The following is an 18,533-nucleotide window of genomic DNA, read 5'->3' on the forward strand; positions in this document are numbered from 1 at the left end:
AAGTAAATTAAGTTATTTTATTATATAAAGTTGTATGACCACCGCAGCTTCCAGCTGTTAGAAATCCAGCTATATAATTGGGGATTCTATTGTATATATTCATGGGGGATGAGAGCATACATTGAAGCAGGAAACTACTTGCTTTGAGCTGAATGATGGGAAAAGCGCTACAGAAAGATTAGCTTTTCTGAAAACATGTGGTCTCAAAACTGCAGTTGGAGAGTGCTTTCCCAGTCAAGATATCTTCTAAAAAACACAATTGTGGATAAAATAGAAAAAAAGATGCTCCTTAAGAGTGTGAATTTACAAAGCCTCTATTTTTACACTGACAGCTAATCATTCTTTATTTTATAGAAAAAGAACCATACAACAAAAATTCTTCCATTTTACTAATATACCTTATGGAATCAAGGTGTATCACTGCTGACAGTCTTCTGTATGAAATAATCATCTTCATCACTGGTAATAGCTATTTCCTGGGTTTAATCAGGTTAGCGATTTTTCCCTCAAATCTTTTACCTCCACCCTCCAATGTACAAGGAATACTATGAGGTAAGACCCAATCTTTTTTATTTTTTAAATAGTTATTAAAATGATACATATTTACTCAATTTTTGCTTATAATCATAAAGTCAAAGAATTTCCTACATGAATGTATGAATGCCATTGACAAAAGGTACTGGGCAAAAATGAACCATTTAATTCAAGAAGTGGTGGCTCATCCTTTAACATAGTGTCACAGTTTCAAATCCTGGCCCAAACGCTGTGTTCCACATAGGCTTTCTCCTGGTTCTTCTCATTTCCCAAAAACACGCAGGATAGACTTTTTGGTGACTCTAAATTGACTGACCTTGGTTGTATGAATGACTTCCAATGAAACGACATGTGCATCATTTGTTTACAGGATGCACACTGGCAACGATCTGTTATGATGCATAAGAATATAATGAAATGTGTAGAATTATGTAATAAAGTGGTAAGGCACACTGGTGTACTGGAAAATACGGACAACAGGAAAAATTGTGTAGTTACAGGACATACGGAGAAACACTAGCAGCAGGTTCTTCATTTAATCTGCAGAGTTAACTGATTCAATGTCAGCTTTTTAAACCTACATCTCATTGCCATTTCATAGTCATTGTCATAGGCTGATGAGAATTTCTGAAGTATTACTTCTCAATTAAAAAAATCCACTTTTCTGTGATCTATTTATTTAAGATTTTAACACATTCAGGATTAAATATTGGGTTTGGTGAAACTCTAATTTCAAAAGAATGTTTACGAAAGGAAGGATAATAAAAGTGTTTGTTTAAATGAATAAGAAATGTGTGCTAGTTAACATCATATTACTTTGAACCCTCTGCAGACACCATACCCACATTTGCATTAGTTCATTTGAGGTTAGCAGTCCCAGAGGACCACGTGCATTCATATCTCACTGTCTACCCGATTCAGTGTTTTTAGTTCCACTTGAGTTCTCTGATAATTAATTAGATCTAATTATTAATTAGTACAAATTAAATACATAGAAGGACTTTCAACATTTAAAAGACAAGTATGTTCAAATTAATTTGTGTTTAAACCTTAGCTTGGGCTAGATGGAAAAGCAGCAATTGTATCCAAAGGAATGAATAATTAGATCAGCTAAGTTAATTGGAAGCTTCAATGGGGAAGAAAAAAAAATAATGATGACACTCCCTACAAGGTCTAGCGAGTGCAACCTCTGCTTAAATATGCATTATGTTGATTAGAATTTTAATTGGCTCATCTTACAAAAATAAATAATGTTTACATTCAATCATGATTGAAAATACTGGAAATAAAGGCTTCTGCCCTAATGCTAACAAATAACTGAAAACGGATTGGCAGGATAAGCTGAAAAAGTGAGTCTCTCCACCACTGTAAAAATGTGGCTTAAGCCTCTATTAAACACAACTCCACGGAAAATTCAGAGTTAAACATCACACCACAATTTTCCTGGGAATTGCTTGTTTCTACGTATCAAGAAAAGATGGTCATTTCACGGGTACAGTAAATAGCCTTCATGCAACAGCCACAGATATGGGGATAGGAATCCAAAAATAGACAAAACATCTACAACCACTAAAACAGTTTTTAATATAGTTTGATAAACAGCAATGACCAAAAGAAGTGGTTGCTCTATTTACATATTTCTTCTTCTTCTTCTTTATTTGCCTAATTTTCTTGAATTAAAAGAAGTACCCACAACTTGAACAATATCAAAGTTAGGAAACTGAAAACCAGCCCAGTCAAACATGAAAAAGCAAAGATTCAAAGCCATGTGATACACTATTTCTAAGGTCTTTGAAGACTGTGCAAAGCTCAGTTTCCACTAGAGTAGTGCAACATCCAAATGAATACCCCCTCCCTATTTCATGGCTGCTTTACTGTCCCCTAAGGGCACCGTTACCTTCACTAGTGGAGATCAGCATCTGTAAAGAAGACATCTCATGGCTGCTTCAGTTTGTAACTGCAGTCAAAAATTTCCTTCCTGGATTTAATGCAAAGGATCTACTAATTTCTAGCAGTTCTGAAATTGTCTAACTTTAGAAAGCACACTAACTGATAGAGATTAAGATCCAGTAATGATTAATGTTCATTGATTATAATTACAAAGTAAAAACTCTGTGGGTGATTGGTATTTGGACAACTGCACCTTTCTCATTTTCCCAGCTGAAAAATTATGTCTGTGCCTTCTCATAACTGTATCAGCTATTATATAATATGGACAATAAAAAAGTCATATGGCAGACTACTTATCTGGAATGACATTCAGAAGTCCAAATTCCTAATATTCCCAAGGTAACTAGCCATTTAAAGTTGGCACCAAACTACCATTCTTTAATACTAGAGAAGCGGGTATGCTATGTATTCCATGCAGATGGTTGCAGAATTCAGTCACTTTCACATTAACTTCTTGTTATTATTGTAAAACAAAAGAGTATATTGGCATCTGTGAAAAAAAAATATATCAATTTGCACCTGACATCTTACACAAAAGTAAATATTAATATTGAAAGAGCTCACCATATGCACTTTATAAGCAATTAAGACCAAAACAACAATGTCATTTGAATTATCTGTATTAGTAAACCTTTATTTAAAACACTTCAATCTGAACAAAATGGAACTGAATTTTACGTCTGTGGAGAAAAATGTTACATTTTGAGGTCAAACTATTATTGATTCCAAAAAAAATTAAAGTACTTTTTTTTATTTACCGTATCCTTTAAAGGGTCTGGGCACTTTTTTGTTGATATTGACTACCATGGATTAAGCAGAAGATTATTCTTCATTCATGGTTATGGTAATAAACATACAGGCTGCTGCAGTACTCCTGGCACTACAATTATATAATTACACCATGTTTACCACCAGTTAAAATAACGGCATACAACCCCCTGATAAATATGACTAAACTGTTCACTCTGTCGAGTGCAGGAGGTCTCTTCATGAAATTTGAACTAAATTTGGCAAGTATGATGTTAGCTGCAAGTGACACAACAACAAAAATGGTGAGGATAATTGGGCACATCTTGTTATCAGGAATTGTGTTAGGTAAAGTGTTAATTAGTCCCATGGATGCAGATTTAAGGAAGAAAAGCAAAAAGTGGATTTTTTATACCCTGATACAGAATGCTGTAAAGACAAAAACAGTGTACAGTGTACAGCTATAACTACTCAAGACTAAACAGAACTCCTTACATCGCTAAAGCTCCCAATCTTTAATATCATCTGCTTGACTAATCAGACCGTCCAGATCATATAATTAGGCAAAATAATTGTTACATCTGGATGACATTAAGGCCTATTATGATGAAATAAGCCTCTACCAGTAATATGTGGCACTTATAGGCTTGATGCTCTGCTGGCGCCCAAAGAACCAGATGGCAAGGAAGATCCCATTTGTTTTAACTCTACAACTCTAACCTCAACTGACAGTTAAAATACTCAGATCATAAGGGAGTCTCTGTCTTTTGCCTTTGCAGTTTCAAAATGCCATCAATACTCCGTCACCACACTGTCATTTACACAAACTACTAGCCTCTGTTATAGGAGGTTTTCCATGGGAAACCAACAGCACAGGTCCTGTTTCTCTGGAGCCTTTCCCTTGAAGGCAACAGCTACAAGTTATACAAGAGACTTGATTAGCAACATACAAATGGAGAGACCTTAAGCCAGCTGCCTTTGTGCACTCCAGTGGATGCAAATCTACCATCGTTGGGGATTATTCTCCTTCATGCATTTTGTGAACTCCACTTTCACTGTATTTTGCATAGCTAGCCTTCAACATCCAGTTTAAGAATTACATTGCAGATCACTGTGAACTATTAGCTCACAATAAATTGCGTGCTTTGGAGATGATGCAAATGATGGTAGTATCCAAGTTGTCTAGAAAGGAAATCTTTACTACTCTGCATGACTGCTCACCTAATTACCATGGATGTTCTTCTTTGAAAATGTATTTTTTATGCTCCCAAAATTTAATAGAATAAAGGGCATGGAAAAAAAGTTTCAGACTACAGTATCTTATTATTCCATCTCTAAGGTCTAATAAGGCTCCTTAGCACCTAATTAGCTAATAAGCCTTAAAAGGAGATCATTTTGTTTATTTATTATACTAAAACAAAACATACTTTTATCAATTGCTGCATGTTAAATACGTTCTTTACATTTATAAAGATAATGCTTTATAATTCTTCATGTGTGTTATTTTTAAACTGTTTATGCAAATTATTCTCATTTTACAAATTCTTTTCAATGCTAACATTGTATTTCACTTAGGTTGAAAAAAAACTGTCAACATACATGGCACAATATTCTAAAATATTACTAACCGTATTCTTCGATTTAATAATGTTAGTATAATCATGGTACTGGAGACTGGCAATATATCACATGCTGATTAACTCATGCAAGTCGGAATTTCACTGTATACTACACATGACAATATTGACTCTTTAAATTTATGATAATAAAACAGGAGTAAGATCTAGTTATGCCTAATCTTTTAGGAAAAATGGTTTACTGTCACATCATGTTATATTACTAATACATTTTGTAAACCCGCTTAATTAAATTAAAAGTTTGCTGGAGCCTATCCTGATAGTGTCATGTGCAAGTTACTAAACAATTCCGGATGAGCTACCAGTCCTTCACACCACACACCCACATTCACCAACACCAAGCCAATTTAGAATCACCAAATACTAATATATGCTGGTAATAAAACTGTTAAACTGATTGCATACAAAGATGTTTGACTACTTTTTAACATTTGATCCTCTTATACACATATATCAGCAATGTAATCCTTGTGCACAATACTAGAACTTAGAGTAAAAAGTGCAGCTCCAACCAAGTAGACATTCATTTATTCTTACATTTTGGGAGATCACCTAATTTCAGTTTGAGACACCATTTTATCTTTATAGTAGCAAAGAAGACTATAACTTGCATTAACAAGTAGAATTTTTTGCTTGTAAAACAGTACAATAAGAAGTATGCTTTTTTATTAAAGCACATAAATATTTGCAATTACGTAAAATATAAGCAACCAAACATGGCCCCTAAGTGCAAGTGTAAGAAACTTAAAAAAGGTGATATGAGCTAAAAAAAGAGGAGTGACAGCATTAAAATGTGATGTGTGTAAAAACGGTGATGAAATAATATTTTGGTGTGACACATGCAAAATCAAAGAGATGGCAGAATAAAGAGATGATACTTGTTGCAATGCTACAATGAATTAAAAGCATTAAAAAGTGGTAAGTGTAAAGGATAACACAGTATGTGATAGGACAAATGTGACAACTGTCAATCACTTGTTAGAGAAAGTTTGCCCAATGGCAGTGGTATGCAGAGACTAAAAAAGTCATCCTAACGTTTTCTATTGTGTTTTGTTGTGCTATTTTTTTATGATATTATTTAAGTGTATAGTTAATAATTTTTACATTTGCTAATATATTACCAGAACTTCTGTAGAGCACCCAAATAAAATCAGCATATCATGTGAATTTTGTGACAAATTGCTTAACACAAAATCTCATTTTGCATATGCATTTCACTGTATATATCCTGTGTGTGAATATGTAACAAATAAAATATAAATATAAATATAAAACAAAGGTGCATCACTGCCAAATATAGTTTCAGCTCTGATGCTGTAGTTCTAGATAAAAAGGAAAGAGAGAAGAAGAAAAGTTTAAAATCACCATCTTTTGTACTTTGTATACTTGTACAATAGGACGGATTCCACTACCTGCAATAATGTATTTTATGCTTCAAACTTTACCTTTGCACAATCAAGATAAATTTACATTAACTTTGGCAATCCTTTTGATTCTGTGTGAAACACTTCTTAATGCTGCCATTCTGCCGAGTAAAAGTACAATGATTTTATTTTCAATGCCAAAAACTAAAAAAATCACCTTGCACCATGTCAAGTAACATTAACCTGTATTTGCTTGTTTAATGTATGCTCCCCCGAATCAAATACATGACAGTGTGAAGCTGGGGTGGGAGGTCCTTTTTATGCTCACTTTACAGATACTTCCCATTTTTTCATGTGATATGATGAAAGTGTAGCAGGGCATAGATAGCTTCAAGGTTCAGAAAATTAAAAAGGCTTAATGCAATTCCACCCAGGATAATTACATTTCTGGTGGTCTTAAATTTCTGATTTTATCGTCTGAGAATGTAACACTAAACACATCCAATTAGGCTACAATACAAGACAGCGTGCAGACTGTAAGAAACAGAGGTCATGTTCTGCATGATCTGTAATAGCAAAATGAAATGTGCTAGTTCTTTTTTCCTTTCAACAGAGACCTTAATGGACTGTACATTAGCACCTGGGGAGTTTCATTGGCTTGAGTCAGCAAGTCCTGCATGCCGTTATGGATTCAGGAACAAAGTTATGCTTCCCAACAGTCATTTTTTCACCTGCTTGCTTTGCGGAGTAATCCCAGGTGCTCCAGTTTTTAATGACTAAATCTGAAGCCACACACAAACTATAGATAAGTTCCTAACATCTACCAAGCACTTCACTATAGAGATGAGTAATGCAGCCCAAAATTGTTTTGATAACTATTGCACACAAAGCCCGACATAATGAATCCTTCTGGCTGCATATGGTGCTCAACTGTTCTAGAGTCTGGCTACAACAAAAACAGGCAAAATTGTGAACATCATCACATGTAATTTAATGATAAAACCTGGCATGATGGATAGTAACTCTTAAAATAAATCAAAATATAAAAAGAGCTTGAGAAAAGATCACTTTTAAAAGGAATGTTGATTGTTAAGTTTCTTTACGCAAAATAGAATGGTACAATCATAGTGAAAAACAATGCTGAGAAAGATTCTACTTTTCATCTACAAATAAATCAAACTGAGGTGTTTCCCTTAAGTAATACAGAGCATATTGCATTACCACATCTTTACTTGATTTGAAACCTTTCTGTCAAAAATAAAATGCCTTACATGGATAGTCATTAGAATGAGGGGAAGAAGTCAAAACCATCCACTATTGATCAAACATAAACAGATTACCCTTAAGAAATATGTCATCCTGCATATGTTCCATACACCAGCTTCTAGTTTTTTACCAACCAAGCGTTTCTGGGTCCCTCGATTAAGGCTTAATAAGAATAAGCATTCTTTTGTAAAAATGTTAATTAAAACCCTTAATACTAAAACTATTACTACAACTGTGTTGACTGTTTTAAGACAGATTTTGGAGAATCTGGATGAATAGTATTGTTGAGCTTGTTTCAGCTGAATGGCCTGTTTTTGTCATAATTGTTCTAATGTTTGAAGTGAAAGTCATTCTAAGTTTAAATAACATGTACATGTCTGTTACATTTTAATGATTTTTAAATATTGATATGCTCTTAATTTAACATGTTTTATGTTTTTTATATGTGGATTTGTTTTAATTAATTTAACTTCTTACTGCAGATGTGTTATATGTAACTTATCTTATCTTGTCTTACCTTGACTTATGCCGGTCCCTCCATTATTCTAATACGACGAGAAGGTCATTACAATTTATGGTCAGCTAGAAATCACCAAATATTTTTTGTGTGTACAGCAATTTTAAAAGTTATTCAATTCTAGCTTCAAAAGTAATTTCATAATCATGCATACAAGACAATACTAATTTGGTTAACTGCCTAGAAAAAAAGAGTACATTTAAAACAATATCACACAGTAGCCCACAGACATAATTATTTAGTAATTGTTGCTCTCTAACAATAGTTCTCTGGAAATTCCTCTGGTAGTTAGACTGCTAATATTTCCAGCAAGCTGAAGAGGCAAAAAGGAAAAATGGAACAGCTCACGGTATTATGTTTTTCTAACTGTGAGAACTGAAATCAATTAGTGGACTAATGTAGCAGAAAACTGAAATTCCCACTGAGAGTAATCTGACCTTTCTGGAGCTTGCGCATAGCCCTAAGTAGAACGATGTTAATGCTGACAGAAAACAGAGAAGAAAAGTGAGTGGCGACTTATTTACATTTATACCTTGGAAGAATTAATGGACTTGCACAACATATCTTTTTTGCTTAAAAGCATATTAAAGTGTCTGTTGTTCATGAAACTATTAAAGTGTCTCTTCCATAGATGGGAACTAACAATACTATAACAACATACTAATAGCCTGGCACAACTGGATATACCAGAATATAAGAGGGTACTGTACAGGTGCATCAAAAAGGAAATGGGCCTTGGGGACATATGATAATGATTTTTTTTCTAAAATGTATAAAAATCTATAAAGTTTTTACACATATTTTTCCACAGCATTACAGGTGCTTTGTAGGTTTACATTTGATTAGTACAATGATCCAATGTAGGAAAATTAAATTAAGTCACACCATCTGAACATACAAATGCTTCTACATGAATGGAGGTTAGAAAAAATGTGTCCAATAGTACAGAATATTTCTTGATTTTCAGCTTTGTACAAGAAAAACATTTTATTCTATAGTTGCTGGCAATTTTTTCTATATGTGTTAATTTGATATTTATTTAAAAAAGTCACTTATTCACATGCTAGACTGTCAAAGTTGGTGTACAGTCAGACATCACACACTTGGAACTTATTTATACTGACAATATTTGGCTGATGATGTGAACTCCTTCATTTTACTAAATCCAGACATAAATATGGACATGATTATGAAGTCAGATAAAATAGCATGATATTAGGTCTAGTAAAGGGTAGCCATACATTCATTTGACAAAAATAAAACAAAAAAAAAACTTTTATTAAAGGCAGGAGACTGACTGACACCACACATATTTTAGTACGCTTTACTTTAAATATTTAATATCATATGTACATTTCTTAAAATATATCAAACATTATTATCCCATTCTGAGGCGGTTAACAGTTTCTCTAATTTAATGTACTTTAAATAATTTTAGACATTCAGACTTTGCAAGAAGCAAAATGACAAAGAGCTTGCCCTTGAACGTCTTTAGAGAATTATAAATTAGTCTGCCACAAGCTGCAAATACTGTGCTCTACATTAAATCAAGTCGTTACAAAGAGTATGAGCCTTTCATCAGGTCATAATTACAACATAAATAGCTAAAAGCCTAATGTATTGCTATCCAGTAATGGACAATACAGTACCATAAGTCAAAACTTCAAATACACTGCTAATCAACTTTCCATAATTAAGTCAGCAAAAACAAAAAACATACTGTGAAAGTAGATGCAAAAATGTGATTCAAAGATGATGAGTGGGACCACCACTGTCATTATTCACAGCCTGTACTAACATACACGTAATGAGAAGTTGGACAACCATTTCAGTTGCTCGTTGTAATTAAGAACCTTCCCTTTGTTAAGAAATATGTTTGTACCTTTTCAGAAAATGTAAAGCAGCATGATCCAAACAGATCATAGTAAAACTGTAGACCCCAAAATTTAGTGGTCTCATTTTGGATTACATTTTGATTTTATTGGGCTATGTTCCAGAAACAATTACTCCAGTAGAAATCATTTCATTTAGTTTCTCTTTTGTTTGTAAAGCCATGTGTTCTTTTCTTGCTGCTAATATGTGTATTCTAAACAATTTCATTAATATTCATATTAACATTTAAAAAATTAATTCATAAAACAAGACTATCTTATTTTTCAGTGTAAGCATTGGATTGTGTTTTTTATATTTAGCATTGTCGTTTTACATTTTATTACCTGCTGCTGTATTTTTTATATTGGCTATGTTATTTTGCTGGATATGGGCTTATAAATGGATGCCCTCCATACAAAAGTAAACTGAAATGAATTGACTACAGAAAGTCAATTTTATAATAATAGAATATTGCTGATCATATACCAGATGGACCACGTCAGTTATGGCCAAACAAGGGCCTATTATAAGGGACACATAGAAGAAACTAGTCTTTTATTTCATGTGGCGTACTTGTCCACTGTTAGAAAACTAATAGGTACAAAAACTATATGAGGAAAAAAGGAAATTTAATACAGAACTAAACTAAAATGGAAATAAGTAAAATAAATAAAAAAACTGAATATTTACACAAAATTGTAATGTGCTACCAACAAAGATGAATGGAATGAAACAACTGATTAAATTAAGCAGCCAAGTATTGTGACAAAGGTGCCATGTGATATACATGCCTCTGCTTTTATTACCTTTGAAAAAAGGGATAGGTTACACATCAAAGCATAGCAATATAACATAGTTGTTTGACCTTTACACCTGTCTGACTCTATCCTAGGCGTATGCTTTCCTTCTACACATACCTTTTATATCCTGCTTAATCCAATGAACTGGATGCCATTCCGCCAAAGGGCACACTCACTCTCTCACACATGACCAGTTTACAGTTTTTCCAATGAATCTAATATACATTGGGCTGTGGGATATAATGCTTGACCGTCCAAAGAAAAATCCATTTAAATTCAAACTCCACACAGACAACAACTGAGCTGGGATTTAAAGCCAGTCTCGAACCCCGGGGCAGCATTGCTAGCCACTATGTGAAAACTACCTTACAATTTATTATAAAAAAGTAAAATGGTTGTCTTCAGTTATTTCAAGAAGTTTGGTAGCTAGAAAGGACATGTAAAACAGAAGCCATGTGAGGCACCAGAGTGACAGTGTTTTGGTGATGTGATATATGCACCACTACAGGTTTTAATAAGTCTTTTTTAGGGCTTAATTTAATTAATATGAAGTGTACTCTGTTACAAAATTCAAGTGATTGTACAATAAAACATGAAAACAAAAGACAGGTAAGTCATTTATTTAAAAAAAATGAAATAGCTCCAAGCTCTATTTGAGTAATTGGAAAATTTTCTGCAACACTGCTAATTAACATACTGGATTCAGTTAAACCTGAAGAGAAGTAAATCATCAAATAATGAACATGTTTCAACCTTATTACTGTCAATTTAAAAGAAACTCTGCTGACAAGTAATTATTTATCCTAAATTGCAGTACTTAAAGGTTTAGGGGCTATCCGTTTGACATCAAAACTGCTAACTATGTGTAGGCTCAGATCAAGTGCAATGATTACCATCTACTTTTGTGTAAACTTTTCAAAGTAAAACTACGCCTTTTTATTTATTAACTGGCAAGTCCAAATCCTGTATGAGAGTAAATACTGCAATAAACTGGTATCCCATCCATAATACTAGGATAAGGTCAGGCTCTATGCGGCCATTCATAATGAAACTGCTACCTCAAAAAATTTACAGCTCAAATTTCATTACAAAAAACATCACACATTGAGCATAATGCTGATGCAAAGCAAGGTCGTCATGCATCAAAATTCCCATGTCAAAGGATGACTTGACAATGTGGCCCTAAATAGTATGCTTCTTCTCCTGTAAGGAAACAAAGTCCTCTGTAAGGCAGTTTTCCCTTTTTCTAATCGTATCTAATCAATTGAAATGACCACAGGTGGACTCTAAACAAGGGACAGGAACATCTCAATGATGATTAACATTATAGGATCCACTTGAGCCAAATGTAACGTGTCTTAGCAAAAGGTCTGAACACTTGTGTCAATGTTATATTTCAGGTTTTTTTTAATACATTTGCATAAATTTCTAAATTCCTGTTTTCACATTGTCATTCTGACATGAAAAATTAATTTAATTGAGTTTTTCACAAGGCTGTAACATAAAAAAAACTAAAAAAAGTGGAGGAGTCTGAATACTTCCTGAATCCATTATATTATATTATATTATATTATATTATATTATATTTGTATTACAATACTGGACCTGGACTCACCTGTGTAAGGCATTTTTGGCTACTAACAACAGACTGTATAGACTATATGTTAGACTGAACCTTGTCACTTTAACTACTATAGTTAAATAGACAAGGTGGCCTTAGGACACTATAAAGTGTACTATATATTAATCATACATATGTACATAATTTAGTCTATTAACTGGTATTATATTGTGCTTTATAGTTTTATATTATCTTGAACTATGTGTTTACTGTTTAGCACAATGTCTGTGCACTTAATATTGTACTGCCAAAGTCATTGAATTTCCCTTCTGCCATTAATAAAATCTTACCTACCAATAAAAAAACAGCAGCTGGAATTCCTATGAGGAACCTACGAGGAGCTCTACAGTATATTTGTAAGAGCAACCACATCAGGATCAGTTCTGGTTGTTTGGTCATTCTAGATTGTGGAATTCAAGTAGTAGCTGACAGACACTCTAATTTAGTGGCCAAAATGCCTTGCAGGGCCAATTCCAAAAGAGAATTTCAATATGGTTGGGGGGCTGGGGTTGAAAATGTCAATTATAAACAAGATTGGACAGACAACTTAAGCAAAGAAGGAATTATGTTAATGAAACACAGTAAGAGAAACAGTTTTTGAAAGTTGTGAAAACAGAAAGAAAGAAAAAGAGTAAAGTGGGCTAGCTGCTTCTTCAGGTTAGCACAAGATTCTGCTTTTTTGGGTGGGTCTGAATATCTGTTTATTGTTTTGTGTGTGATTACTCAACTGCTTCCCCACCTTACTGCATTCAGTTTAATAAATGCCTTCAGGAATAAATCATGTCTGTGTCTCTGGTCAATTCATGTTTAAGTAGCAAGACCACACCACAAGGTAACATCTAAATGAAATGTTTAGCTATAATAAGTACAATACAAATGTAAAAACTTTACCAGACTATACAGATCCTCCACATTCCCAAAATATAATGTATACCGGTATAATGCTTATTCATTAGTGTAGCATTCTTCCAGAATGCCAGGCCATAAAGGCATGGGAGATAGATAAGGAGATAAAAAAGAAAAACAAAAACAAAATTCAAAGTCAGACTAAACCTTGAAGTTGTAATACCAAAAAATCTTGAAACAGGTGAAGCAGAAAATAAAATATATATATAAACACAATATACAAAGGAAACAACAATGAATTTAAACTTACTGAGGAGAAAACACAAATATCAGAATTCAGGAAAAAAATGTATTAAATTCAGATAAAATTAATAGACTATACCAAATAGTAACAAGGTAGGTTCCCACTATATTCTCCAAAGATTTTACTAGCATCATAATGAATGTCTCTGTGTGCTATTTGTTGCAGATGAATTTGTTGTTCATGTTGTTCAATGCAGATCCCAAGTTATATTATAAGTAACATCTAGCATTGCTGTTAATATGTCTGTTTCGATATGCATATATACATTTTTTTAAACTATACATTTTTTTGGCTCTAGGGAACAATAAAACAGAATCCACCTGAATCAAATTAAGACAGCCAATGTCTTTTGTCAGACTATTACACAAGCTATACCGTACTACTGTATGTTTACAGTTGCATCATATAATACATTAACAGTAATACACAAGATTGGACAGACACTTAAGGCAGGAGGAAATTACAAAATGTATTATTTTTGTTGTTAATTTAATAATTATTAATTAAAATGGCAAGTATATATCTGAATGTTAATTTGTTTAAAGAACTAGGAAGTGGTAACTGTTGATCATCTCAAAGGAGATACTGTATTGGGTCTTCAATAATTATTGATCCAAGATACTTTGTGAATTGTCACACAAATAGCTATAAATGCTTTCATTTTAGTTTTGTATGTTTGATGTGTTCCTGTTCATTAAAGGAGAATCAAAATGAAGAAAACCATGGCCTTCTTAGCAAGAGAGCTATGCCACTTTCAGTTCCTAATCCATTGTGAACCTTTGCTGTTTCCCATTTAACGTTTTATTTTTATGACTATCCACTGAATCTAAGACTTTAAGCTTAACTGTATACTATTTAACTACAATCTTTTTTTCATTTTAATGTATATCACTAACATTATAAAGACAAAAGGCAAAGGGCCTAAAGACAAAGGCAGCCCTACCAATGATATTGCTATTCTTCTTAGTGACTGGATATAAGAAAACTAAATAAATATATATATTTTAAATTTGTATATTTTTCAGAGAATCTTAAAATAATTTAAATAACTTCCGACCACTAAACATTTAACTTTATTACTATCATTATCTACCGCTGACATCCTCTTTTTTCCTATGATGATCACAAGAAAAACAACATTTCTCAACAGAAAAAACATGTTCTGTCTGTATGTATTCCACACAAGTTCAAAATGTGTCAATGTGCACAAACATGCTGTAAAGCACACTGGAATTTAAGAATGCTAATTAAAGTAAGATCAGTTTCGACTGTGAAGGCAAACTTGAGTCTGTGCAAAAAATCTCAATATACTGTGGAAAACACATGAAAACGTCAAAAAAGCACATCTTGACTCAGAAAAGAACATGATAGCAAAGAAATGTAAAGCAAAACAGATCCAGATATTAAATTATGAAATTACATTTAAATATCACTGTTAATTATGCATGTTTTAAAATGCTGAACTTGCTCACACTATAGTGGAGATGACTAAAATTCCCTCAAACAAACAGTCAGTGTCTATGTCATAAGTGGACATTATGTGACACATCACAAAGAAGCATTTAGCAAAAATAAAACTCAGACCTATGTTCTAAAAGGAGAATGGAAGGTTTGTTTAAATAGTGTTTACCTGTCTTGGAGTTTATAACAAAAAAGTTCTGTGGATTTCCACTGGATATACGAAAAGTCAGCTTATCTCCCGAGTTGGTATCTGGATCATGGGCCTGGATCTGAATCACAGATACATCCTTTGGGGAGTTTTCCATTACAGATGGGTGGTAGATGGGTTCTGAAGTCATAGGTGCATTGTCGTTTACATCCTCCACCTCTATATAAATTTCAATTGTGGCATACAGAGGAATAACACCGTGGTCAGTGGCATAGACTGTGAGCCAGTAGGATGGTGTTGTTTCTCGATCAAGCATGTCAGCTGTATATATAACACCTGTAAAATAAAAAAAAAGATAAGAATAACCACTATTTAAACCTCATTTAATTTACAAATAAATAGCAAAGTGCTTTGAAATGAAAAATATTTGTTACAATATATTGGTATTTCATTTCATGACGAGAACAGCATCTTTTTCAAGCTCTCCCTATGTTGTTACTCAAGGTGCCCTTTTGACCATTACTGACAAATGGTTCTTTGATTTTAAACCCTTACTTTGGTACCTTATTGTATGATTAAGCTATTCCTTTTGGGGGGATTGCTATTATTTCATGGTCATTCACAGTTTAACATCTCCATATTGACAACTTTCTCAGTTACTCTGTAATGCACAAATGTGGTACATTTTTACTGATATCTCATCCTTTACTTACATAATGTATGCACAAATAAAAGCAATCTGATCAATTTTCTAAATTACATTACACATATCCTCCCAAAAAGCTGATGCATTTATCTTATCTAGGAATGGTAACATGACAAACCAAGCAATATGGTTATGTTGTTTGTAGCAAAATAAATTCAATTATGCATTCCCAAGATTATAAATGTCATGTTTAGCAAGTGTAGATCGTAACTGTTAACCAAGAAGTTAAATGATTTTAATATGACAAATGGTATTAGAATTTTGCTATAACTTTGGAAATATTCTGCTGTTTAGCCTTATAGCTCAAGTGAGTGTAAGAAGATGCATTGCTTTGGCACAGTGACATTCATCTGTTTGTTTCACCCAGTACCCGTGGGTAAAAGCCACAAACATGTCCAATCTAGTGTTTTTCTACAGAAAGACAGACAACATGGTGAATATGCTTGAAAATGATGTTATTAATTAGAAGAGCTCTCGGTAGACTATCAGAGAGATTGACTTACTGATTAAAAGTATAATTAACAGAGAGTATATAGTTGTGTGACAAAAAGCACATAACCTCACACAGAAGTGGCAAACGACAAAGAGAAAGAAGAAGAATACAGTTGAGTGACATGATTATGATGGCTGTTGATGCAACCATGAAACCTTCCATTTACAACTAAAAGACAAGTATTACCAGTTAATCTGTAACATTTTCACAAAGGTGGAGCTGCAATAATAGACAGATCTGACAATTTTTCTTTAGCAAACCAAAATCCCAGATGATTATTAGTTGTAAAATAATACATTAATGTAGTACTGGCACACAGGGAAAACACAAACAGGGAGAACAGTTGTATCTGCTCTACCAGAGACATGATCTGTCTGTACGCTCAACTCAATTCAATATATTTTTATTCATCACTATTAACTAAAGAAAGACTCAAGGTGTTTATAATACAAACACAGGTATACAGACACAATACAGCAATAAAAAGTATATAACCATACAATATTTACATGAACATTCACATATATAGTAACAGAGATTGTGAAAGTTGCTTAAAATGTTACTGACATGAAGATAACCAAAGATCTGCATAAAAAATGGATGGCCAATTGTAAAATGAAGACATCAGTTCTCAGCAGTTCCCAGAAAAAAACATCTGAAGGTTTCATGGCCTGTATAAATAAGCATTGTCAAAAGCATTGACTAGGGATTCTAACCTAATATACTTAAATATGAATATAAGCAAATACAGAGATAAAATGTGTAAAAAAAAATAAATAAATCACACAACCTGCAAACTGAAAATCAATAACAACCACTTGACAAAATCGGTCAACACCCCATCTTTTACAAATGTCAATGGTGTGAATTTTTTTTGAGGCAATATTTAGTTTCAACAAAAGTTATCCATTTCAAAAAATGCCTTTGTTTGGTGTTTGATTTGAATACAATTTCACAGTACAGAGTGAGAATAGCAATTATCAATTGTTTTTTACTGGGTGAATTATTTTAATTACCTTGAAGATCACCACTCTGTTGTTGAACACAACATAAACTAAATATATCTTTACTTTTAGCTGACATCAATTTAGGTAATCCTTTATAAATTTCTTCATTGTCTGTAAATGCTCATTCCAATAGTTGATTGTAGCAGATCAAAGTCCTAGTAGCACTGGGCACAAAGCAGGAACCAGTTGTGCACAGGACACTCAGTTGTTGTTGTTAGAAGCTTTAGATGTGGGTGTTATATATTTCCTTTATACAGATACCTATCCAACAGTGCATTTTGTACATTCTTTGCCATGTTTGCTATCTGTATGGATTTTACACTGGCATTTTGGTTTTCTTCATACAGGCCCAAAACTTTTTTTGGTCATTGCCAGCTTTAAACTTGAGTGGATGAGAGTGCCTGTGTTCAACAGGGGGTGTGCCAACAACTAGTTCCTACCTGATGAAGCCAGGACAGGCTCCAGGTCCTCATCACCATAAAATGGTAAAAGTTGCATTGAGAAACAGATGGATGAATAAATATATTGAACAGGGGTCTGCTGTTTATAATGTGAAAGTATAACTAGTACATTATATTTAAGCTGGACTTTAAGGGTTTTTAATGCTTTTAAAATTTTGTCTATATTATACTCTCAAAGAACATTTGGAACAGGTTCTGTACATGGCTACAATAAAATTTACTTTTAATGAATTAAAATGTATGGCAGCCACACAACACTTGCTTTTTAGGTGTGATGGGAGGCATGCATTTCCCAAGTGTTTCTTTAATTTGAGATTTCGTTCAAGGGGACAGAAGCCTTTTCTTGCAGCTTTTGGTGAAAGGTGGGAACTTGTTCTGGGCAGAGTTATCAGTTCATTGAAGGATACCTTTATGTATATAATAATATGAATGCAGCAAATGAATAGTAGAAAGATAATATTCAATATTATTTCTATTGCATTAAACAATTTCAAGAAATTAGGTTTGGTGATACAGCCAGTAAAAGGAAGTCCCATATACAGTAAAAGAATTCAGCTAGAATTATAACAGCTATTAATAATTCTAAACATGACAGGATAATTTGTATCAATAAATGATACATACTCATGGAAGTTACACGCATTGGATATTCTGAATTTTAACTTAATAATACAAGCACCAGCCACTTGTTAATCATATCTACAGTGCTCTTGGTATCCATTGAACCCAAACTTCTGGAATTTGAGGTCTGAACATAAATTCTGGTTTCACTTTTTATTATTATAATTAGTTCCTGCAA

At 33.2% G+C, this 18,533-nt stretch overlaps 1 protein-coding gene across 5 annotated transcripts in view; it reads right to left on the reverse strand.

The window, feature by feature from the left end:
* The window catches only part of fat3a (FAT atypical cadherin 3a), a 534,981-nt gene that overhangs the window by 302,343 nt on the left and 214,105 nt on the right, over positions 1-18,533 (reverse strand). For all 5 annotated transcript variants that reach the window (XM_039744151.1, XM_039744150.1, XM_039744149.1 and 2 more), the window contains exon 3: positions 15,089-15,403. In XM_039744151.1, coding sequence (XP_039600085.1) covers positions 15,089-15,403 — 315 coding nt within the window. The remainder of the gene's footprint in view (positions 1-15,088; positions 15,404-18,533) is intronic.

This window comes from Polypterus senegalus, chromosome 2, assembly GCF_016835505.1.
Source record: "Polypterus senegalus isolate Bchr_013 chromosome 2, ASM1683550v1, whole genome shotgun sequence".
Taxonomy (NCBI): domain Eukaryota; kingdom Metazoa; phylum Chordata; class Cladistia; order Polypteriformes; family Polypteridae; genus Polypterus; species Polypterus senegalus.